Here is an 18,522-nt window from a genome sequence, read left to right as displayed (position 1 = left end):
CTGTTCTGATTTTGAGATCCTGAGTACAGTTTAATCACTAAATCGGTCACATACTTGCCAACCTATGACACTCAAAAATCAGGAGATTTTTGTCACTGACAAAAAGAAAGAATTTTTAAATGATAAAAATAAATTTTTGAATAATGAATTAAGTTTAAATACTTACTAATTTTTTAATGCAAATAGTACAAAAATACTTACACATTAAAAAAATATATATTATTTGTATCTTTTAACCAAAAAAATAATAATAATAATAATAATTTAAACAGTTTTCGTACAAATGCTATTAACACTGGCAGATTTTGCTTAAAAAACTTCATAATTTTTTTCATAGCAATTCCCACACAGGCCTACTTTTGCTGATAAAAGTTTTTTTAATGTGTCATTATTAATACTGGATCTAAATTTAGTCTTAACTAATTTTTCTAATCTATATTTTTCTCACGCTTATTTCTAACAATGTAAGTAATAACTTCATCTTCATTTACTTTACGTATTTGATAACAATTAATAGAGCCTTAACTTTAAAAAATGCAAGAACTTCTTTAAAAATGCAAGAAATAGGTTCCATTGGTCGAGGATTCTAGATAAACATTTCTTTAAAGATAGCCAGCATGTACACATGGTTCAAAATTTTTTGTATTTCATTACTATACAGGTGTTGGAATTGTTTCAATTTTTCCTTCCTTTTAGTACTCCATTCAAAATAATAATAAATATTAACAATGTATTCATCCATACTTATTAGTAAACAAGCTGCTCCTTTTCAGTTGCTAAATTTAAGAGGTGACAGTTCATAATTTTCAGATGATTTAAGAGGTCACCTCATAATTTTCAGATCTGAATTTCCCTTTTTCAAGATGTCTGCAACATCAGCTTTCAAGCCTACATTACTGGTGCATTATCAACACCAAGTGTTGAGCAATTATCCAGAGGAACTGCATTTTCTTTACGACTTTTAATAATTAGTTGTGATACATCAAAGCCTGTCGAATGTCCTTCAAAGTGTAAACTATCCTTAACTTCTGAAGACACTGGATTGAAAAATGGAACAACAATTGGCTATAGTTTTGAATTGGTGTTATTGCCTCCGTTTATAGAGAGGCAGAATGGAATTGTTTTAATGCAATCAATAAATGAAGATTTATTTTTGATATCCATTTCTTTAACAAATGCAGCCATTTTGGTCATTGCACTTGAGTATTTCTGAGCAAATTTGCTATCAAGTAACATTTTTCTAAATAAAGGTTGATCCGATGCATTCAGTGACAGGTTGTGCTCCAGTAAAAAAAGCAGAGAACAGGCATTCTATAATATTTTGGTCCTTTGTTTCCATAGAAAAATTCGATTTTTCGGGGTTTTTTTTTTTTTTTTTTTTTTTTTTTTTTTTTTTTTTTTTTTCCTCAATAGAATTCATTTTGCCCTTAGATTTTTGTGTAAGCACATGTTTCAGAACATTGGCACTTCCACCGAAAAATCGTCTGGCGAAAGGTACATATCACAATTGTATTCCCTTGAGGAAATAATAGAAGGAAAGTCATCTGTGCACGATTTTTGAAAAATACAAGAGTTGCCTTTTTGCAGACATAACTAAAACGAAAGATTGTAATTTCTTAAACTATTTCTCAAAAGCACATGCACTCACACCGCTCAGTGGTAAGGTGAACGAAATAACAACCTTTATCTTGCTTTATGCTCCATGTATGCTAGATGATATGCAGCGGCGCTCAATGTTCACTGGAGAAATAGAACAGGTCTTTTTCGGACACATGTGCTCTCGCTCACAAAGAGAAGGGCACCATAGTTTCTCAATGATGAAAGGACATTGGTTTTCTTTGTAAAATAAAGAGAAAAAATAAGTGCTTTCAAACATCCAAAAATCTTTTTTTTTTTTTTAAATGTGTGGATGTGTGTAAATAACGAAGTATTAAGGCCAAGCTACGTATAAATTGCGAGAAATTTTAAGAATAAGATAAAGTTGGGAGAAATATGTTGTAAATTGGGTTGGCGGAAGAACGGTTGGAAATCTGAAGTCTCCCGCCTAGTTTGGGAGAGTTGGCAACTCTGCAGTCATGCAAAAGACAGCTACTTTTGATGCAAGCAATTTTGGTGATATTTTTCCTGTACGGTATGTACATTGCCTCAAAGCCTCCCCCAGAACCTAAATATGATAGATGCAATATACTGACAGACTTGTGTAGCTATATAAACAAGCTTGTTTCAAGTCCATGAGCACGTTCAAGAGACCGAAAGTTGGCACATGTGTCGGCATATATTGTGGGATGGAGTATGAGCTACTGCATCACAGACAATTAAATAGATCTGACCAACTAGTTGTTTGTGTGTGGGAGGAGTGGCAACAAAAGCAGCCATGTTCAGATGTGGTGACTTCTTATTATTGTTACGCTTACTTGTTTTAGACCTTACCAGTCTTCTAACACCATCTATAATTAGCATTGTGAATCAGTAGCTCCTGGTCTACTTAGTTAAATAATAATGGGAATGTTTGTCAATAAAGGGTACCTGTGTGGTCACTGTTCTTGGCTCCTGCTACTCTGGTCAGATACAGAGCTCAATAACCCAGAATACCATACCTTGCTCACTGAACATCAGAAACAGCTGTTTCTGATTCGAGTAATTTCAGTGATATTTTTTCTCACAGGTCCCCAATATTTTCTTAACATATTAAATTAGTAACACTTCATAAAAATGTAGACTTAAGTAAGAAAAAGCAGGAATTATGAAAAATTAATGTACCACCAACTTTTGAGTTCTATTTTGGAATTTTTAAAATTCAGACTTCTGAAATGGGAAGGAGGACTTTTTTTTAATAGGTACTACATCTTATTCAGGTTCTGCTGCACATGCAATACAAAAGTGCTATACAAATAAATGTCAAATACAGTAAAACCACTTAAAAGCAACCATCTCTGAAAGTGACCAGTATTTCTTGGAATATCATTACACAATAATTTTGAAGATCACCCTTGTAAGGTAATTACTTCAACAGAAAACCAAAACCCTTCAATATTGCAGATAGTCATTTAAAAAAAAAAAAAAAATTCACTGATTATAAAATACGACTAATTGGATATGTTTCAAAATTCTTTAAGCACTCTCAGATAGCTTCACTTTTACAGAAAATTGTACAATATTAACAAAGTACTTCAAAGAATTTAATAGCACAAATATTAAGTATACATTATGCGTTCTTAATTTTATCATATTAATCTTTCTGTAGCCGAACTAGATGCCTTGAAAATCAAAATTCTCAGGTTTTTAAAAATTTAATGTGCTTATCAATTCACTATCTACCCAAAATTAAAGCCAAGGGGGGACCTCATTTGTCCTTATTATCATCATTATCATTAATATTGTACTTTTATTTTTCATTAACTCTAAATATTAGGGTTTCTTGCTTACATTATATAAATTGCATTTTGAAAAATGTATGCAAAAACCTGCACAGAGCGTTTCAGCACAGTGGTTATAAACTTTCAAGAGATATAGAGTACACCTAGACAATGGAAAATCATATAGCAATGCATGGTCGGAAACAGTTTCCTGGTGCCATAATGACAACAAAAAACAGAAAAAAAGAAGGACATGAACAGTAAGACAAAACATGTTTTATTACGTTTATACGCAGAATCTAACATATAAGGAAAAAAAAAAAAAACAGACAAAGAAGATGTTTAAAATTACAACCATGTAAGCCTCTCACCTCCAATGCAAGGAAGATATGATACCAGGGATGGGCAAACTTTTTCGGTCGCGGGCCAAAAAAATCGAAAAAAAAAAAGTTTGGCAGACCAAGATAAATATTTCTAAAATTTTAGAAACAATATACAAGTATTACAATTTAAATATGTTAATGAGATGAATGAAATTGCGATTTCATTTTTCTAAGTTCTTATATTGAAGTTCGAAGTGAGATGTACTAATTCTAAGGAGCGAAGCTAAATGCTCATCTGTCAGTCTACTTCTGAAATAATTCTTTCTAAGGTTCATGGTTGAAAACACTTCTTCACATATATAAGATGAAGTAAAACATAGCACTGCTTTTCTGGGTGTGAGATATTAAATTTGGAAAACTTAATTTCGATAATGATTTGTAAAAAACTAACTTTGGCATATTTAGAAACAACTGCTTGAGATGATAGTCAGATTGCAACTCAATTAATTCAAGCTGAAAATATGACTTCACTGCTTCACAATTTACATTGAAAAGCATGGTAAAAATATCCAATTCTGTTTGAATGGCATTGAAATCTTGAAATCTTCATTCAAACTCAAAATGCACCTTTTTCGAGCCATCTTCATAATTCTTAAGCTTCTCTTCATTTACTGAGGGTAATGAATTTAACCTTGACAAATGAGACAAGTCGTTTTTAGCTAGCTGCCCAGCAAACAGATTAAGTTTTTAAGTTACGATAATTAAGTTAAGATGAAGATTTTTCTAAGAGGTATAATTCACCTATATTGGATTCCCATATGTTTGCTCCCCAAGAAAGAGGTAACGCTTGTTGGTGCCAATCTAAAGCTATAACTAATAAAAAACTTCTGCTTTTAACACTTTATCGATTGAAAACTCTCTGTGCTTGCTATTTCCGTCAATTTATGTTTTGTAGAACAAAAATAGAGAAAGTACAAAGATCATCAGTTCTTCGGAGAAAAGGAAGAAAAAAATAATATTTAAACAAAGTAGAAAAGGAGACGAATATATAATATATATTTCTTTTAATCTGCCTCGGAATGGCAAATTAAAATTCTATCCGCAGGCTGGATAGAACCTTCCGGTGAGCCGCAGTTTGCCCATCTCTGTTCTAGACAATACCTGGCATGTCCTGGACTTCCCCAGCAGTCCAGGACAATGTGTGCAACAAGTTCATAAGCACATTTAATAGGGGTTTTGTACACCACTGTCTTGATAGACCCCCAGAGGAAATAGTCAATGCAAGTGAGGTGTGGCATCTTGCTGGTCAATACACATCCAATGTTGAGGACATGTTAACCCCTTAAGCAGTTTGCCCGTACGGTGTACGTGCTACCCGAAATTGGCCTCAACCGGTTTGCCCGTACAGCGTACGGGCATAGATATTTTCTCCTTTCCTTTTCTGGTTTGCCCGTATTTTTCAATATTGCAAAGATACTATTTAGTATTAATATTTTTCGACAGATGGCATGACTTGTCCATGTAACTGAAATGCTTTTCATCCGGGTTTTTCTTTGTAGCGGGAAAGGGGGGATTTTTCTTTGAAATTTTTGTTCTACTGTATTCAACGCTTGTGAATTTAAAACCTTGTCTTTTCTTATGGAAGTTATGGATGGAATAAACGACGAAAATACTTTCTTGTTAGATGATGAACTACATTCTGATACAGATACAGATATTTCATCTAATTATTTGGATTATTCCTCAGATGAATCATGCAGTGAGCTCAGCTCTGATGAAGATTTGTGTTCTGCAAGGATTTTTACCGAGGTTGATGCGAAAAATCCACCTGTTCCGTGTCCTCAATTTAAATTTACTGGTATTCCTTCTGTGCACGCACAATTTGACGACACTTCTGATGTTTTAGAATTTTATGAAATATTCATTGATTATCCACTCATGAGTAAAATTGTGGAAGAGACAAATAAATATGCTAAACAGTGCATCCAATCGAGTGTTGCAAAACAATTCTCAAAGAGTAAATTTTGGGAAGAGACAAATGTGAATGAGTTGCATGTATTTTTCGCTCTGAATATACTTCAAGGAATTGTAAAGAAACCTGGAATTGATCATTATTGGAGCAAAAGATATTCGACTAATACACCTTTTTTCTCTAAAATAATGTCTAATCGTCGATTCTGTCTTTTGCAACGTTACTTGCATTTTTCTGATAATGCAGCATTTGACAAAGAAAATCACGAATGCCCAAAATTAGTTAAAGTTTGGTCAGTTGTAAAACATCTCAATAAGAAATTTAGTGAAACGGTGACACCAGAGCGAGATGTAACAATAGATGAGAGCCTTATGCTATTCAAAGGACGACTAGGATGGAAACAATTCATTCCACTCAAAAGAGCTAGATTTGGAGTAAAATGTTTTATGTTGTGCGAATCCAATTCTGGTTATGTCTGGTCAATAATAATATATACAGGTAAAGACACAATTCTGAAACCTGAATATTCTAAACTTTGCTTTTCATCGCAAATTGTCCTGACAATGATGGAGCCTTTGCTTCATAAAGGATACTGTCTTACAATAGACAATTATTATTCTTCGCCAGAATTAGCAGACAAACTAGTTTCATGTCAAACGGACACATACGGCACACTAAACCTCAAGAGAAAAGAAGTCCCAAAAGAAATGCAGAAAAGAAAATTGAAAAAAGGAGAGATTATAGGTTTTCAGAGAGGAAAAGTTACTGTGATGAAGTGGATGGATAAAAAAAAAAGTTTCATTACTTTCCACAATTCACAATACTGAAATGGAACAAATTCAAGTCCGCTCTGATATGAAAGAAAAACCGAAAATTGTTATGGACTATAATAATACTATGGGAGGAGTAGACCGCATGGACCAAAATTTGAAGAGTTTTGAAATTATCAAGAAAAGGGGTAAAAAATGTTACAGAAAGATTTTTTTCCACATTTTTGATATTGCTATATGGAACTCATATGTTGTCTACCGTAAAAACGGAGGAAAACGTACGCAACTGGAATTTAGACTTGATCTCGTCGACCGTATAATTGAAACATATCATTTGGGACAAAATTTCTGATGTGGACGACCAGGTTCGGAGCCTAATCCTCTGAGATTGACAGAGAGACATTTTTTGGAAATAATTGCTCCCACAGATAAGAAAATGAGACCTGCAAGACAATGCGCAGTGTGCTGTTCTAAAAGAAATGAGAATGGAAAAAGAATACGAAAAGAAACAAGGTATTTCTGCTCTGACTGCGACGTAGGATTCTGCATTACACCATGCTTCAAATTATACCATACACAAAAAGACTTCTGAACTGTTTGTAAAAATATAAACGTCAAAATTCACAGTAAGTATGAGAGAAATTTTTATAGAAATTGTAAACCATTCTTCCCTGCATGCAAAATGTGCTTGAAAAAAGCAAACATTTAGGGGTTTTTGTTTTCCAAAATTGTAAAATAAAAAATGCTGTAAAACCATTAAAAGTGAAAAAAAAAACATTAAAAACTCTTATTATTCTTATTCTATTAAGTATGGTACTTAATTATATGCAATAAAAAAATATGCTTTTTTTGGGAGCAATTCTGGTAAAAAAATTGACCGCTTAAAGGGTTAAGTGACATCTACCTCATACACAAGCGAAAGCCATCCCAACACTTTAGCTGTCCTAATAACATGTTTAATAAACATGTTAACAAATATAAATGCCATTATAAATATGTTTTCCACACCCTGTTCATGTCTTTCCTTTCCTGTGTTTTGTGTCATTACTACTGCGCCAGGAAAGTGTTTCAGACCATGCACGGCTATGTAGTTTTCCATTCTCTACGTGTCTTGACGGACCCCTAGACTCTCTCTCCTGAAAGTTTGTAACCGCTGTGCTGAAACACTCTGTATATCGTGAGAAAAAGCAGATTTTAAAGAAATTATTTTTGCATGTTAGAAATTATTTTTGCATATCAGGAATTATTTTTGCATTGTTTGCAAAATGCTCTCAGGCACACTGTGACATTCAATGCTCCAAAGTCACAGGCCTGCAACAGTCTGCAATCTCCCACAGCAGTAGCAAAGAGTTTAAACACATTATACCTTGCACTTACTTAAGTGAAGTCCACAGCCTTTAAATAATTTAGTTTTTAACTTATTTAAAACATTTTGGGGAAAAGCAAGTACTTTCACATTCTCAGTACTTCAACAAGTATATAACTTAATTTTAAAACTTAATCTATTATATTAATGAAAATATGTACACTGCAAAATGTTTAATCTTAAAGTAACAAAAACTTGTACTTTTAGCTTTAAAATGACTATTACCTTATTAAATACCCATATTTCACCATTTGCTGTAGGTTTAGGCACACCATGACCATTATAATGAAACAACACACGCTCATCCTGCAAAATTAAAGCAGCTTATGTAAGTGAAAAAAGAAATTTTTAAAATAATTAACACTTCACAAACTTAAACAGTTACTAATATTTCACTAGTTCTTTTTTTAATGTGAATGTGCAGCTTTAAATTTCAAATATATTTTTATTAAATAAAGTTAAATTAATAAATAAAGCTACAAAATGTTAAAAATTAGTTTTAAAATACTTGAAGTTAAAGAATGAGCAAATTGAACAAATAGAACAATAACAGACTTTTGATTTTAAAAAATTTCCTTCTAAAAAATATTTGGAAATTTAAAATATATTTTTATTAAATAAAGTTAAATTAATAAATAAAGCTATAAAAAGTGAAAAATTAATCTTAAAATACTTAAGGTTAAAAAATAAGCAAATTGAACAAATAGAACAATAGCAGACTTTTCATTAAAAAAAAAAAAAGTCCTTCTAAAGAATGTTTGGATGTTAAATGCAGTTAAAAGAAACCTCTTATTCTCTTCTCCTGATTTTACGAAATATGTAGCACTCTCCATAAATTTAACTTCCAATTCCCCACCCCTATTAATAAAATGTCTAATTCAATCGATAAAAATACTATTCCAAATTTTAATTCACGAGATATTTACAACTTCTTTTATTAGAGTATTTTAACAAAAATATTAAGATTTCAAAGAAAGGTGAGTCTCAAGTCAGAAAGGAGAAATAAATCTTTCATAACTAATCATCAGTTATGTTTTCATCCTTAATTTAATTTTTGATTCTTTTAATTCTAATTTTACTTCATAGACTATAGTATTAGATTTCATATTTACAGCCTTCAGGGCAGAGTATTTTTATTCCTTAAAGAAAAGGAGCCTGTGAAATATATACATTTCTTTTTTATAAAACTTGATATCAATCTAACGTTACCTTGTTTTGAACTAATAATTAAAGTTGCATTACAAAAAAAAAAAAAAAAAAAGATACTATTTGGATTCGAGGGCCGTAACAAAATTGCAGCGAAAATGTACGCGCAAAAGCGCCAAATCTAGCAAACGCGCCCATTTAACAGCGTGCCAAATCTAGCGTACGCGCTGATTTCAGATTGCGTAAGTTTATATAGTTCTATATTTCTTAAGACGCCATTGAAATACTAGTTTAATTTTTAAATCCTTTTTTGATATCCTATGGATTAATTTGGGAATTGCCCATGATGAAAACTCGGCAATAGAATTTTGGGTAAAGTGCAGAATCACCCACTGCTTGACGCGTTTTTAAGAATGGCACATACTCAGTATCCATGTGCACATCGACACATTTTCACTTAAAAAAATAAATAAATAAAATACTAAAATTGCACAAAATTGGCACTGTGCACACCCTTGACATTATTTATGTACACATCGACCTATTTTCACTTGAAAAGTAAAAGAAAATTGACAAAAATCCAATTTTTTTTACCCTCGTAAAAAGCGGCAAACAAATAAGTGCGCCATTCTGCACTTTACCGAGAATATTTTTAAAGAAAAGGCATCATTCATCATAGAAAATTATGTTTGAACAACCAGCGAGATGAAATTATGCTTTAGCGATAAGTCGGTAGCGAAATAGCGATGCAGGCATCCATTCAGTTATGTCTAGCAATTTTTATATAAATTATAATAATGATCTGAAATTGTTATTTACTTTTATGCTTCCATTCAGTCATGTTTAGCCTTTTTCATATAAATCATAAAAATAAAAAGTATTATATGAAATTAACCTTTCATCTAAATTAAAACATCAATCTTAAATAGTTATTTACTATTATATACCTCCTTTCTTGCCGCAATTATTAGGGCTGCCGCAATTATTTTTGGCAGCATTGGTATCAACAATAGTTTGGCGATTTTTTACGGCCCTCGAAACCGAATAGTACCAAAAAAAATATTTAGACAACTTTAAATTCTAAAAACAAACAAAAAAAAAATAATAATAACGCTTGTACTAGCATATGCCTGTGTTTGTATTAAGATTAAAATTCTAACTTTAATTTTAATGAATCTAAAGTCTTTCTCGTAACTGAAATCTCTACTTTCTATCCCATAATAATAATATACTTATCTAATCTTTCTAAATGTGTCATTTCTAAATTAATGATTGTCATATGCTACTTCTATAATACTGTTTGCTCTTAAACTAATATAACAATGGAAAGTGAAACCAAGTTCCTAAACTAATAATTATCATATGCTGTTGACATGCACACATGATAGTGAAAAATGAAACTGAAATCTTTTATGCAGTGGTATTAATTCCAAAGCAATAAGCAGCAATAATACAACTCTACTACATCTTTCTGTTGAGAAATAAAATAACTTAGGATTTTTAAATACATCCATTTAATATAATTTTTCTATTCCCTCCTTTTTTTTCTTTTGAGTGCTTCAGAAACACACGCAGATTTACACGCACAATCACATGCAGCTATTAGTAAAATGTTCTAACAGATGTGTCTGCTTTCCACTTTTTCATATACTATATGTTTTACCATTCTGTTAAAAACTGCTTAGATTAAATTAAATGTGTTCAACAGTAGTAGAAACTATGTTAGAAAATAAAGATAACATTTTCAACTGCAAAACTATCTTTAAAACTGGCTAGATGCTAGATCATTACATATATCATTACTACAGGAAAAAAACTTTTCGTTCTAATTGAAAAAAAAAAAAAATTAATATCTGGAATAAAATAAATATTTTTGAAAACACACCTTGGCATTTCGACGCAATGAGGTACATAACCGCTTTACTTCATCAACTGTAGGATCAAGACTATGTTTATACCTAGCTCTAGGCTGCCATTTTTCATATTGTTTTTGTAATGCAGCTGCAATTGAATCTAGAGCTTTCTGAGGTACAAGAGACAAAGGATCTGAAAAATGAATTAAATTAAAATATATTTTTAGATTAAATAAGTAAATTAAAATAAAACTGCATGCTTTTAAATTTTAAATTTAAATATGTATTAATCATACCAATCCAGCACTCTAATCTGGCACAAGGTTGAGTTTTTATAATATCTGGTGGATCAACACCCACATTTAAACATAAAACTAAGGCCACACTGACAGTCTTCATCTGGAAATAAAAACAGGAATATAATAAAAAATTTTGAAAACAATACCAGTATATTATTACAAGAAGATAACTCAAACACAAATAACTGCATTCATTCACATATAGGTTTCTTTGCTTTTGATAACTAATATAAAATTTTATAATTAAAAAATAATTCAGAAAGAAAACAAAATAATTAAATATGTTTTGTGATAAAACATAAGACAGTTTCACGAAATAAAATTATCTTGGTATTTTCTGATTGTCTGCACTCATGCTAAAAAGTCGCAAAACTTGCAGAATTTTTTTAAAATTTTTCGAAGACAGGAAACTTGAGAAATAAAAAATGCCCTTGCCATTATTCGAACTCCAGACATCCTGAATATGTGTTGAGTGTGCTTCCAGTTCCATCATGAAGGCATGTGGAAAAGAGGGAGAAAATACTTTACATAATTTCCTTTTTTAAGGATAACTGGGAATCACAAGAATCAACCACCAAATCCTGCTGGGGGCAAATTATTGTCCACCAACTTTCAGTTCAGGCACCTTTTAGTTCGAGCCTTTTAAAATTTTTCAAATCTTGCCAGGATTCGAACTCCGGACCTACTGAACATGCATTAAGTGTGCTCCAAGTTACACCACAAAGGCAGAAAAGAGGGAGAAATAGCTTATAAACTAACTGGCAAATTTGGAAACATTTGTTATGTTATCTTCATACCTATTTAAGACATCAAATTTATTTTATTGCATTCTTCTTACATAAAAGACACACACCCTTTTTTTGGCACTGCTGTTCTCCCCATGTATGCAGTAATGTTTATGCTAAGAAGAAATGGCCTACCAACGGCTGATCGGTAGAGTCGCTGAACACTGTTAGTTCAGTCTGAGGTTTGAATCACATGCATGGGCTGGCTGCATGGACATTTTCATGGTTTTTCCTTCGTGTAACATATATACGAGCCAGTTTCCCTTAGAAAGTCCTCCACAAAGGCATCCCTCCTCTTAGGCAGATAACCCTCGAAGCTTTGCCATAATCACATAAACCACAAACAAAACAAGCTAAAATGAAACTGAAGAAATACACAAACTTGGCATAACATACAACCTCAGAACCAAAATCCTAAAATAAGAAGGAAGAAAAAAATGAGGTGTATGATGCTTTAATGTGAGCCACATTAAACTCTAGTATGCAGAAAATGTACGTTTAAAACTTCTAGCGTGCAGTTCATGCTGTGCTAAATCTATGCTATGCTATGCTATCATATTCCCATACAAAGGACCATATTCCCATACGAAGGATCATAATCGCGATCACATTGGCAAAAATATATGGTGAACTGAAAAGCTGTCTGGGAGGATGCTGTGCATATAATAGGGTTAACAAGGATATATAAAAAACTATTTTATCCATATCTATTCACTGCTAAGAAAAATAATTCATAATATTTAGTGTTGGAATTAAATGGCTCTTTCCTAAATTTAGCTTTGTGAATTTAGTTTAGTTGTTAAAATTGATACAATTTAGCTGTTAAAATTGATTTCTAATTGTATTTAAAAATGGTATCATAAAAATCTGCATTTGCATAAAACTACTTTTTTATAATTCAATGCAAGCTATAACAAAATGAATGAGAGACTATATAATAAAGAAATTCTTACAACTCCTATATTGTTTATTTCAATTTACTTTTTTTCAAGAATTATTATTACATATTTTTTATATATGCAATGGAAGTGCATAAAAATACTATTAGATCAGACACATAAACCAGTAACATATACATTTTTTCTTTACACTGAAAATAATCATTAAACATCACCTGGAACATTCTGCGGTTTTTCAAATTTTATCTCCTCCCCAGTGCAATGCTAAAAATGAAGGACCAACTTCATTTTCATTATATTATGCTTTTTTATTAAGAAAAAAAAGGGGGAAAGCTTGTCAAAGTGCTCATTAAATTATGCTGTATATGGGAAAAGTCCTGTTTCTCATAACACAGTTCCGAAGTTTGCTAGTGGAAATTTACTACGTCTCGAAGATGATGCCCATCCTCTATACATAAGGACTTATCACAAGAAGCTACTGAAAATCCACATTATACAGTTCAGGAACTATCAAACAGACTAAATATTCCAAAAAGTATACTGCATGATCATTTGAAAAGACTGGGTATTAAGTCACTACAATGTATGGGATACCCCATATTTTAACAGAGTGCAGAAGACGCTGGCTCAAATTTTAGAATACGATTCTTTGAAGAGAAACAATATGATGCTCTTTTTTTGAAATGGCTCATTACTGGAGATGAGAAGTGGATACTATACAATAATATTTCAAGAAAAAGATCATGGGTAAGCCAAATGCACTTCTTTTTAACATCGAGCGAGAGGCAGCACAGCATCCCAAAAATGTAATGCTTTGTGTATCGAGGCACTACACGGAAATTCTACACAATGAACTGTAGCTCTTAAATCAGACAAATTTTAAAAAATTCTGTTTCTAAATGGCAGTTTTAAAAGCAGAAACTGAATCAAAAAGCCCAGAAATGACCACTCATACATAGAGGTGTCATCTTTTATCATAACAATCTGGCCTCATATTTCGATGTATGTCAGACTTATTAAATGTGGGTGGAATGCCTTGTGTCCCCCTTAAATATACACTATACCTTGCCTCTCTCATTTTCATGTCTTCAAAATTTTCTGAATGGAATGGCAGGGGTGTAGCTAGAGGGGGCAAGGGGGGACATCTGTCCCCGGGCGCAGAATCCAAGGGACGCCAAATTGATGTTAAGACATTTTAGAATTAAATGTTTTCCATCCTTGGTAAGCAGTAGGGGGCGCGAAATCTTCAGTTGCCCCTGGGTGCTGAAAACCCTAGCAAGGACTCTGTGGGATGGAGTTAATTTCTTTGGAGAATATCAAACAGACCTCAACAACTTCGTTACAACTTTTTAAAAAAGAATTTTTCAGCTATTGGAGAAATGACGAAAAGTCATAAATTAAACAGGTGCTTATGCGATTCAAAGAAATTTTCTTGTGTTTCTATACTATGTATTTGTCCTTAAAAAGAAGCAAAACTTTCTGGATGACTCGATATTTATTTGCCTTCATGATGTTATAATTTTCAGAATCATATAAATAACAGATAAATGCTTTGCTCAAATAGCGGTTTTTAAATATTTCAATTTACTTTAACAAAAAATGCTCAGCTGAGATTTGCATATAATGGCAGGGGAAAAAAATCACCTGAATCTAGTTCATACACTCGAGAAATATGTTTCCTCATTCCCAGGTTCATATATAATTAGTTTATATCACCATAGGCAGATCATCCATTTGCGTTCTACTTTTATATCCAAGTATAGAGGTTTTAAGTATAACTCACACAGCAATAAGGAACTTAGGACTCCCCACCCTATTCTGTAGAAAGCTATTGGCATTGATATGTGATCTACTACTTTTAGTTAAATATTTATTTTTTAGATAGTGCTACTAGATACACATGATATTTTTCAGATACCACAACAATTCATGGCTTAAATTCCTTCAAATTTTACAAAACAAAAGCAAGAGTGACCTTTAAAAATGCCATTTTTATGAGTCGTTCAGCTGTTTGCTCTATGAAATCACATAGCATTACTGAAAAATAGTCATCACTTTTATTAGTACATCTTCACCATGCTTCTGCAAGATTGTAATGTGGTATTCAGCACTCTAAATAGAATCTTTAGCTTCAGAATCTTCCAATCAGTTCAATTGTTTGAGTGTTAGCACCAGCTGCTGGTGGTTTCAGTTCAATGATCACGGCTTTTGCTGATATACAAAGATGCCAGACAACAAGTCAATAATGGAATGCTACAGAACTCGGATAGAACCAGTTTTGGTCATTCACTTAAAGACAAATTCTTTAAGTGACTTTCTAAATAATGCTTCTAATTCAAAACTTTCTAAATAATGTTTCAGTTAATCTTCGGATTATGGTAACTTGGAGATTTTTTGGCGAAAATTTGGCGACCAACCCTGCTACAGCAAACTGCTAGTTTTTTTTGGATGCCATTTTGTTTTCACGAAGTAAAGGCATTCCACCCCCCCCCCCAACAATCTACTAGCCGAATTATTCTTATGCTAGAACTTTTATAGAACAAAAGTGCTTAATCACGACGAAGATTAGGTGCGAAACTGGGAGAAAGTGCAGAATCGCCCCCTGCTTGCCGCGTTTTTAAGAATTGCACATCCACGGTATCCATGTACACATCAACCTATTTTCACTTAAAAAAACATCCCAGAATTGCACAAAAATGGCAGGCACTGCACAAACTCTTGACTTTGTCCATGTACACTGCTAAAGTCCTAGCTAGTAACCTTTATCGCCTTACCAAAATGTCGCCAAACTACCTGTTACCATATTCCAAAGATAAGCCAATGTTTCTAAATAATGTTCTAAATAATGTCTTTGGCTTTTTAAATAATGTAATGACAATGTAATGTCGTTCACTTAAAGACATTGTGCACCTTTTTTCCTTTTCATTTTAAGATTTTGGTGTTGAAACTGCCCGTTTTGTTTTAATAAAAAATCAAGGTTTAATCCTAGTATCCGGTACACACGGGATTTGGCAACTTTATGATGAGCAGTAAAAACGAGACATATACGATGAGTGAAAACGGGCCATTCAAAGAATATATACAGTTACACATTGCATATACTACGTATGTAGTAATAGGATATAGTGTATAGTATACACATGGACGTTCTTTGGGTCATTTTTGGTATTGGCGTTAATTTTCAAAATCGTGCCGAGGCTGCCCCGTATACTAGGATTTTACCAAAAATCGATTACTGTGCACATAAAAAGAACAACAATGCAAAATGTCAAGATATTTGCAACTAACTTATGGAAAAAGAAGACTATAAATAAGCAAAACATACACAGGGATACATCACTGAAATTACTGCAAAAATATCCAAACAAATGTTGCTCTGCTAAATTCCTAATGAAAAACAAAGTATTTCACATTGTCTGCATGCCTTTCTGATTATAATGGAACTTGGTAAGCGTATTATTTGGTTTGTGTGGCCATGCCTTATTATATTATGCATGCGAATAAAGTTATAACACGCACGATGCAGAGTTGACAATATATGCACCACAGAGAAAAAGCATATTCGCTAACATGGAAACATACACAACTAAAACAGTGAACATAGTAGCATTTCCAATACTAAAAAATATACACATATTTACTAAGAGTTATCATAAGCACAGCATTTCTAATACTACAATTACATATATTTACTAGGAGTTATCATATAAGCACAGCATTTCCAATACTAAAATTACATATATTTACTAAAAGTTATCCCATACACGGAATACTTTCATATGAGGTTAATATCAGTGGCTTAGCTAGGGTGGGACAAAGGGAGCATTTGTCTCAGTGGTGAAGCATGCTGGAGACACCAAGCAGATGTTATAAAATTTTAGTTTCTAATGTTTTCCAGGTTAGACTATATTTTAAGGTACCCCTTGGATTATAGGAAAGTTGTTGTTTAATTTATGTTAACCTGAGCAGTTGAATGTTATGGAAACCCTGTTGCGATGCAATTAGTTGTAACGCGCGACTGCAGCGATTTTGACTGACATGGAAATATTTGTAAGGGCTTGCTTAGGTACAGATGCCGGTTAGGAAGTACACTGCTTTTTTTGTGCTTCACACCATAAAATGCCTGCTAGTGGTACAATTAAGTTGAAGTTTCTTTACACTTTGGAACAAGTGTGAAAGAAAACACTGGCTGACTAGTGTATAAATGAAGAATTTCAATGGCTTCGTTCGCCTCTCAGTAAATTACAGTGCGATTTAAGGATTTCGAAACTGGAGCTCATATCAACACTATGGAAGATATGTGGGATGTAATAAAAAGGGATTTTTGAAAGAAATGTTACCGACAGTCCAGCAGTACAGAAGATAGTTTTCATTTTTACTTTTGTGAATTATATTTTTCATTTTTACTTTTGTGAATTAATGTGGCGACAGCTGTACATTCTAGTTTACATAATTTTCAATAGATTTTGGATGCTGTTAAGGAATTCTGTGTGTCGCACATATCAAAGAATCAGAAATTTTTTAATAAGGTAAATCGTTATTTCCTTTTTGTACCATGTCGATTAGATAACATGTATTCCCATTCTTATGTTATAATTTATTTCTTATGTTATTCTCCTTATGTATTCTTATGTTATATTCTCATGTAAACAGGAATGCCCCAAAAAATCGCCAAGGGGTACCATGAAATATATTTAATGAATAATAGCCATCATGAAACGTCGTCTCCTCTAAGATGACCACCTTGAGAGAAAACGAAAATCGTGTCGAACTCAAGTTTTAGAGATATTTCATTGTATTTGAAATAATTAATTTCTTAAAATAGTAATAATATTATAATACAGTAGACAACAAATATATAAATAATTCTAAATCTAAGTAGAAAAACATATATTTTAGAATAATATTCTTGAACTATTTTAAATTACTATGCAATTACTTCTTCCTATGCATCAATGTTGAAATAAATCTCTATAAAGCTATAGCCTTCATTAAAAATATATTTATTGCAATTTCAGGAAAAAAAAAAAAAAAAAAAAAAAAAAAGTTTCTACATTGATTATGGTCGCCAAATATTTAGGAAAAATTTCCTAAAAATGAGAAGAATTATTCTAATTAAATACCCGGTCCTTCATTCTCCATGTGTGCGTATCAGAATTACTGCCTTCAATTTTTTCATTATGCCTTTTTCCGTTAAATGCGATAGGCACAAACCAGTCAGGGAGATCGCATGCCTCTTCGTTGCAAGAAAAATCAAACATAGTCATATTTCCACTCTTAATTATTAACGAGAAATCATTCGGTCAGTTAAAGGGTCTCATAACTACACCATAAACGTTTTCATGCGAACTTTCCCCATCCCTTTACTTATCGATGCCACATTTGTTTACAGTATCTCGAAAGTGATCTTCACTTCATACTAGTCTAGACATATTTCCGCCAGACGAAAATGGGACATCCGAATGTCAGAAAGGGGAGGGGGGGAAGATAGGTAAACGTATATAAAAGTGCTGCTTAGAAAAACTAATCTCAATATTCATTGATTTCAATTCCTGGATCACATGAATGCTGTTCTTTAATATGAATTCTTATCAAGGAATTCTTTTCAACGAAAGTATAATAATAAATAGAGAAGCGGATTTTTTTAATACTAGAAATGCTTTTAGCAGAGCTTTCTAAAATTTTTGAAAGCTACGTTAGTTACATAATCAGTGTGGCAAGTTTTGTTAAAGTACGCAATATTGCACATTCAT

At 32.4% G+C, this 18,522-nt stretch overlaps 1 protein-coding gene across 1 annotated transcript in view; it reads right to left on the bottom strand.

The window, feature by feature from the left end:
- The window catches only part of raptor (regulatory associated protein of MTOR complex 1), a 123,452-nt gene extending 105,294 nt beyond the window's left edge, over window positions 1–18,158 (bottom strand). Inside the window, exons 1-4 of the mRNA XM_035362570.2 lie at window positions 17,893–18,158; window positions 11,083–11,185; window positions 10,819–10,979; window positions 8,013–8,093 (exon numbers count right to left, since the gene is read on the bottom strand). Of these exons, the coding sequence (XP_035218461.2) occupies window positions 8,013–8,093; window positions 10,819–10,979; window positions 11,083–11,185; window positions 17,893–18,036 (489 nt within the window). The 5' untranslated portion in view covers window positions 18,037–18,158. The remainder of the gene's footprint in view (window positions 1–8,012; window positions 8,094–10,818; window positions 10,980–11,082; window positions 11,186–17,892) is intronic.
- Between the last annotated feature and the right edge of the window lie 364 nt (window positions 18,159–18,522).

This window comes from Stegodyphus dumicola, chromosome 7, assembly GCF_044657685.1.
Source record: "Stegodyphus dumicola isolate Sdum_Otavi_A_Nest chromosome 7, ASM4465768v1".
Classification (NCBI taxonomy): domain Eukaryota; kingdom Metazoa; phylum Arthropoda; class Arachnida; order Araneae; family Eresidae; genus Stegodyphus; species Stegodyphus dumicola.
The sequence above is the reverse complement of the archived record's forward strand: the minus strand, read 5'-3'. Positions and strand labels throughout refer to the sequence as shown.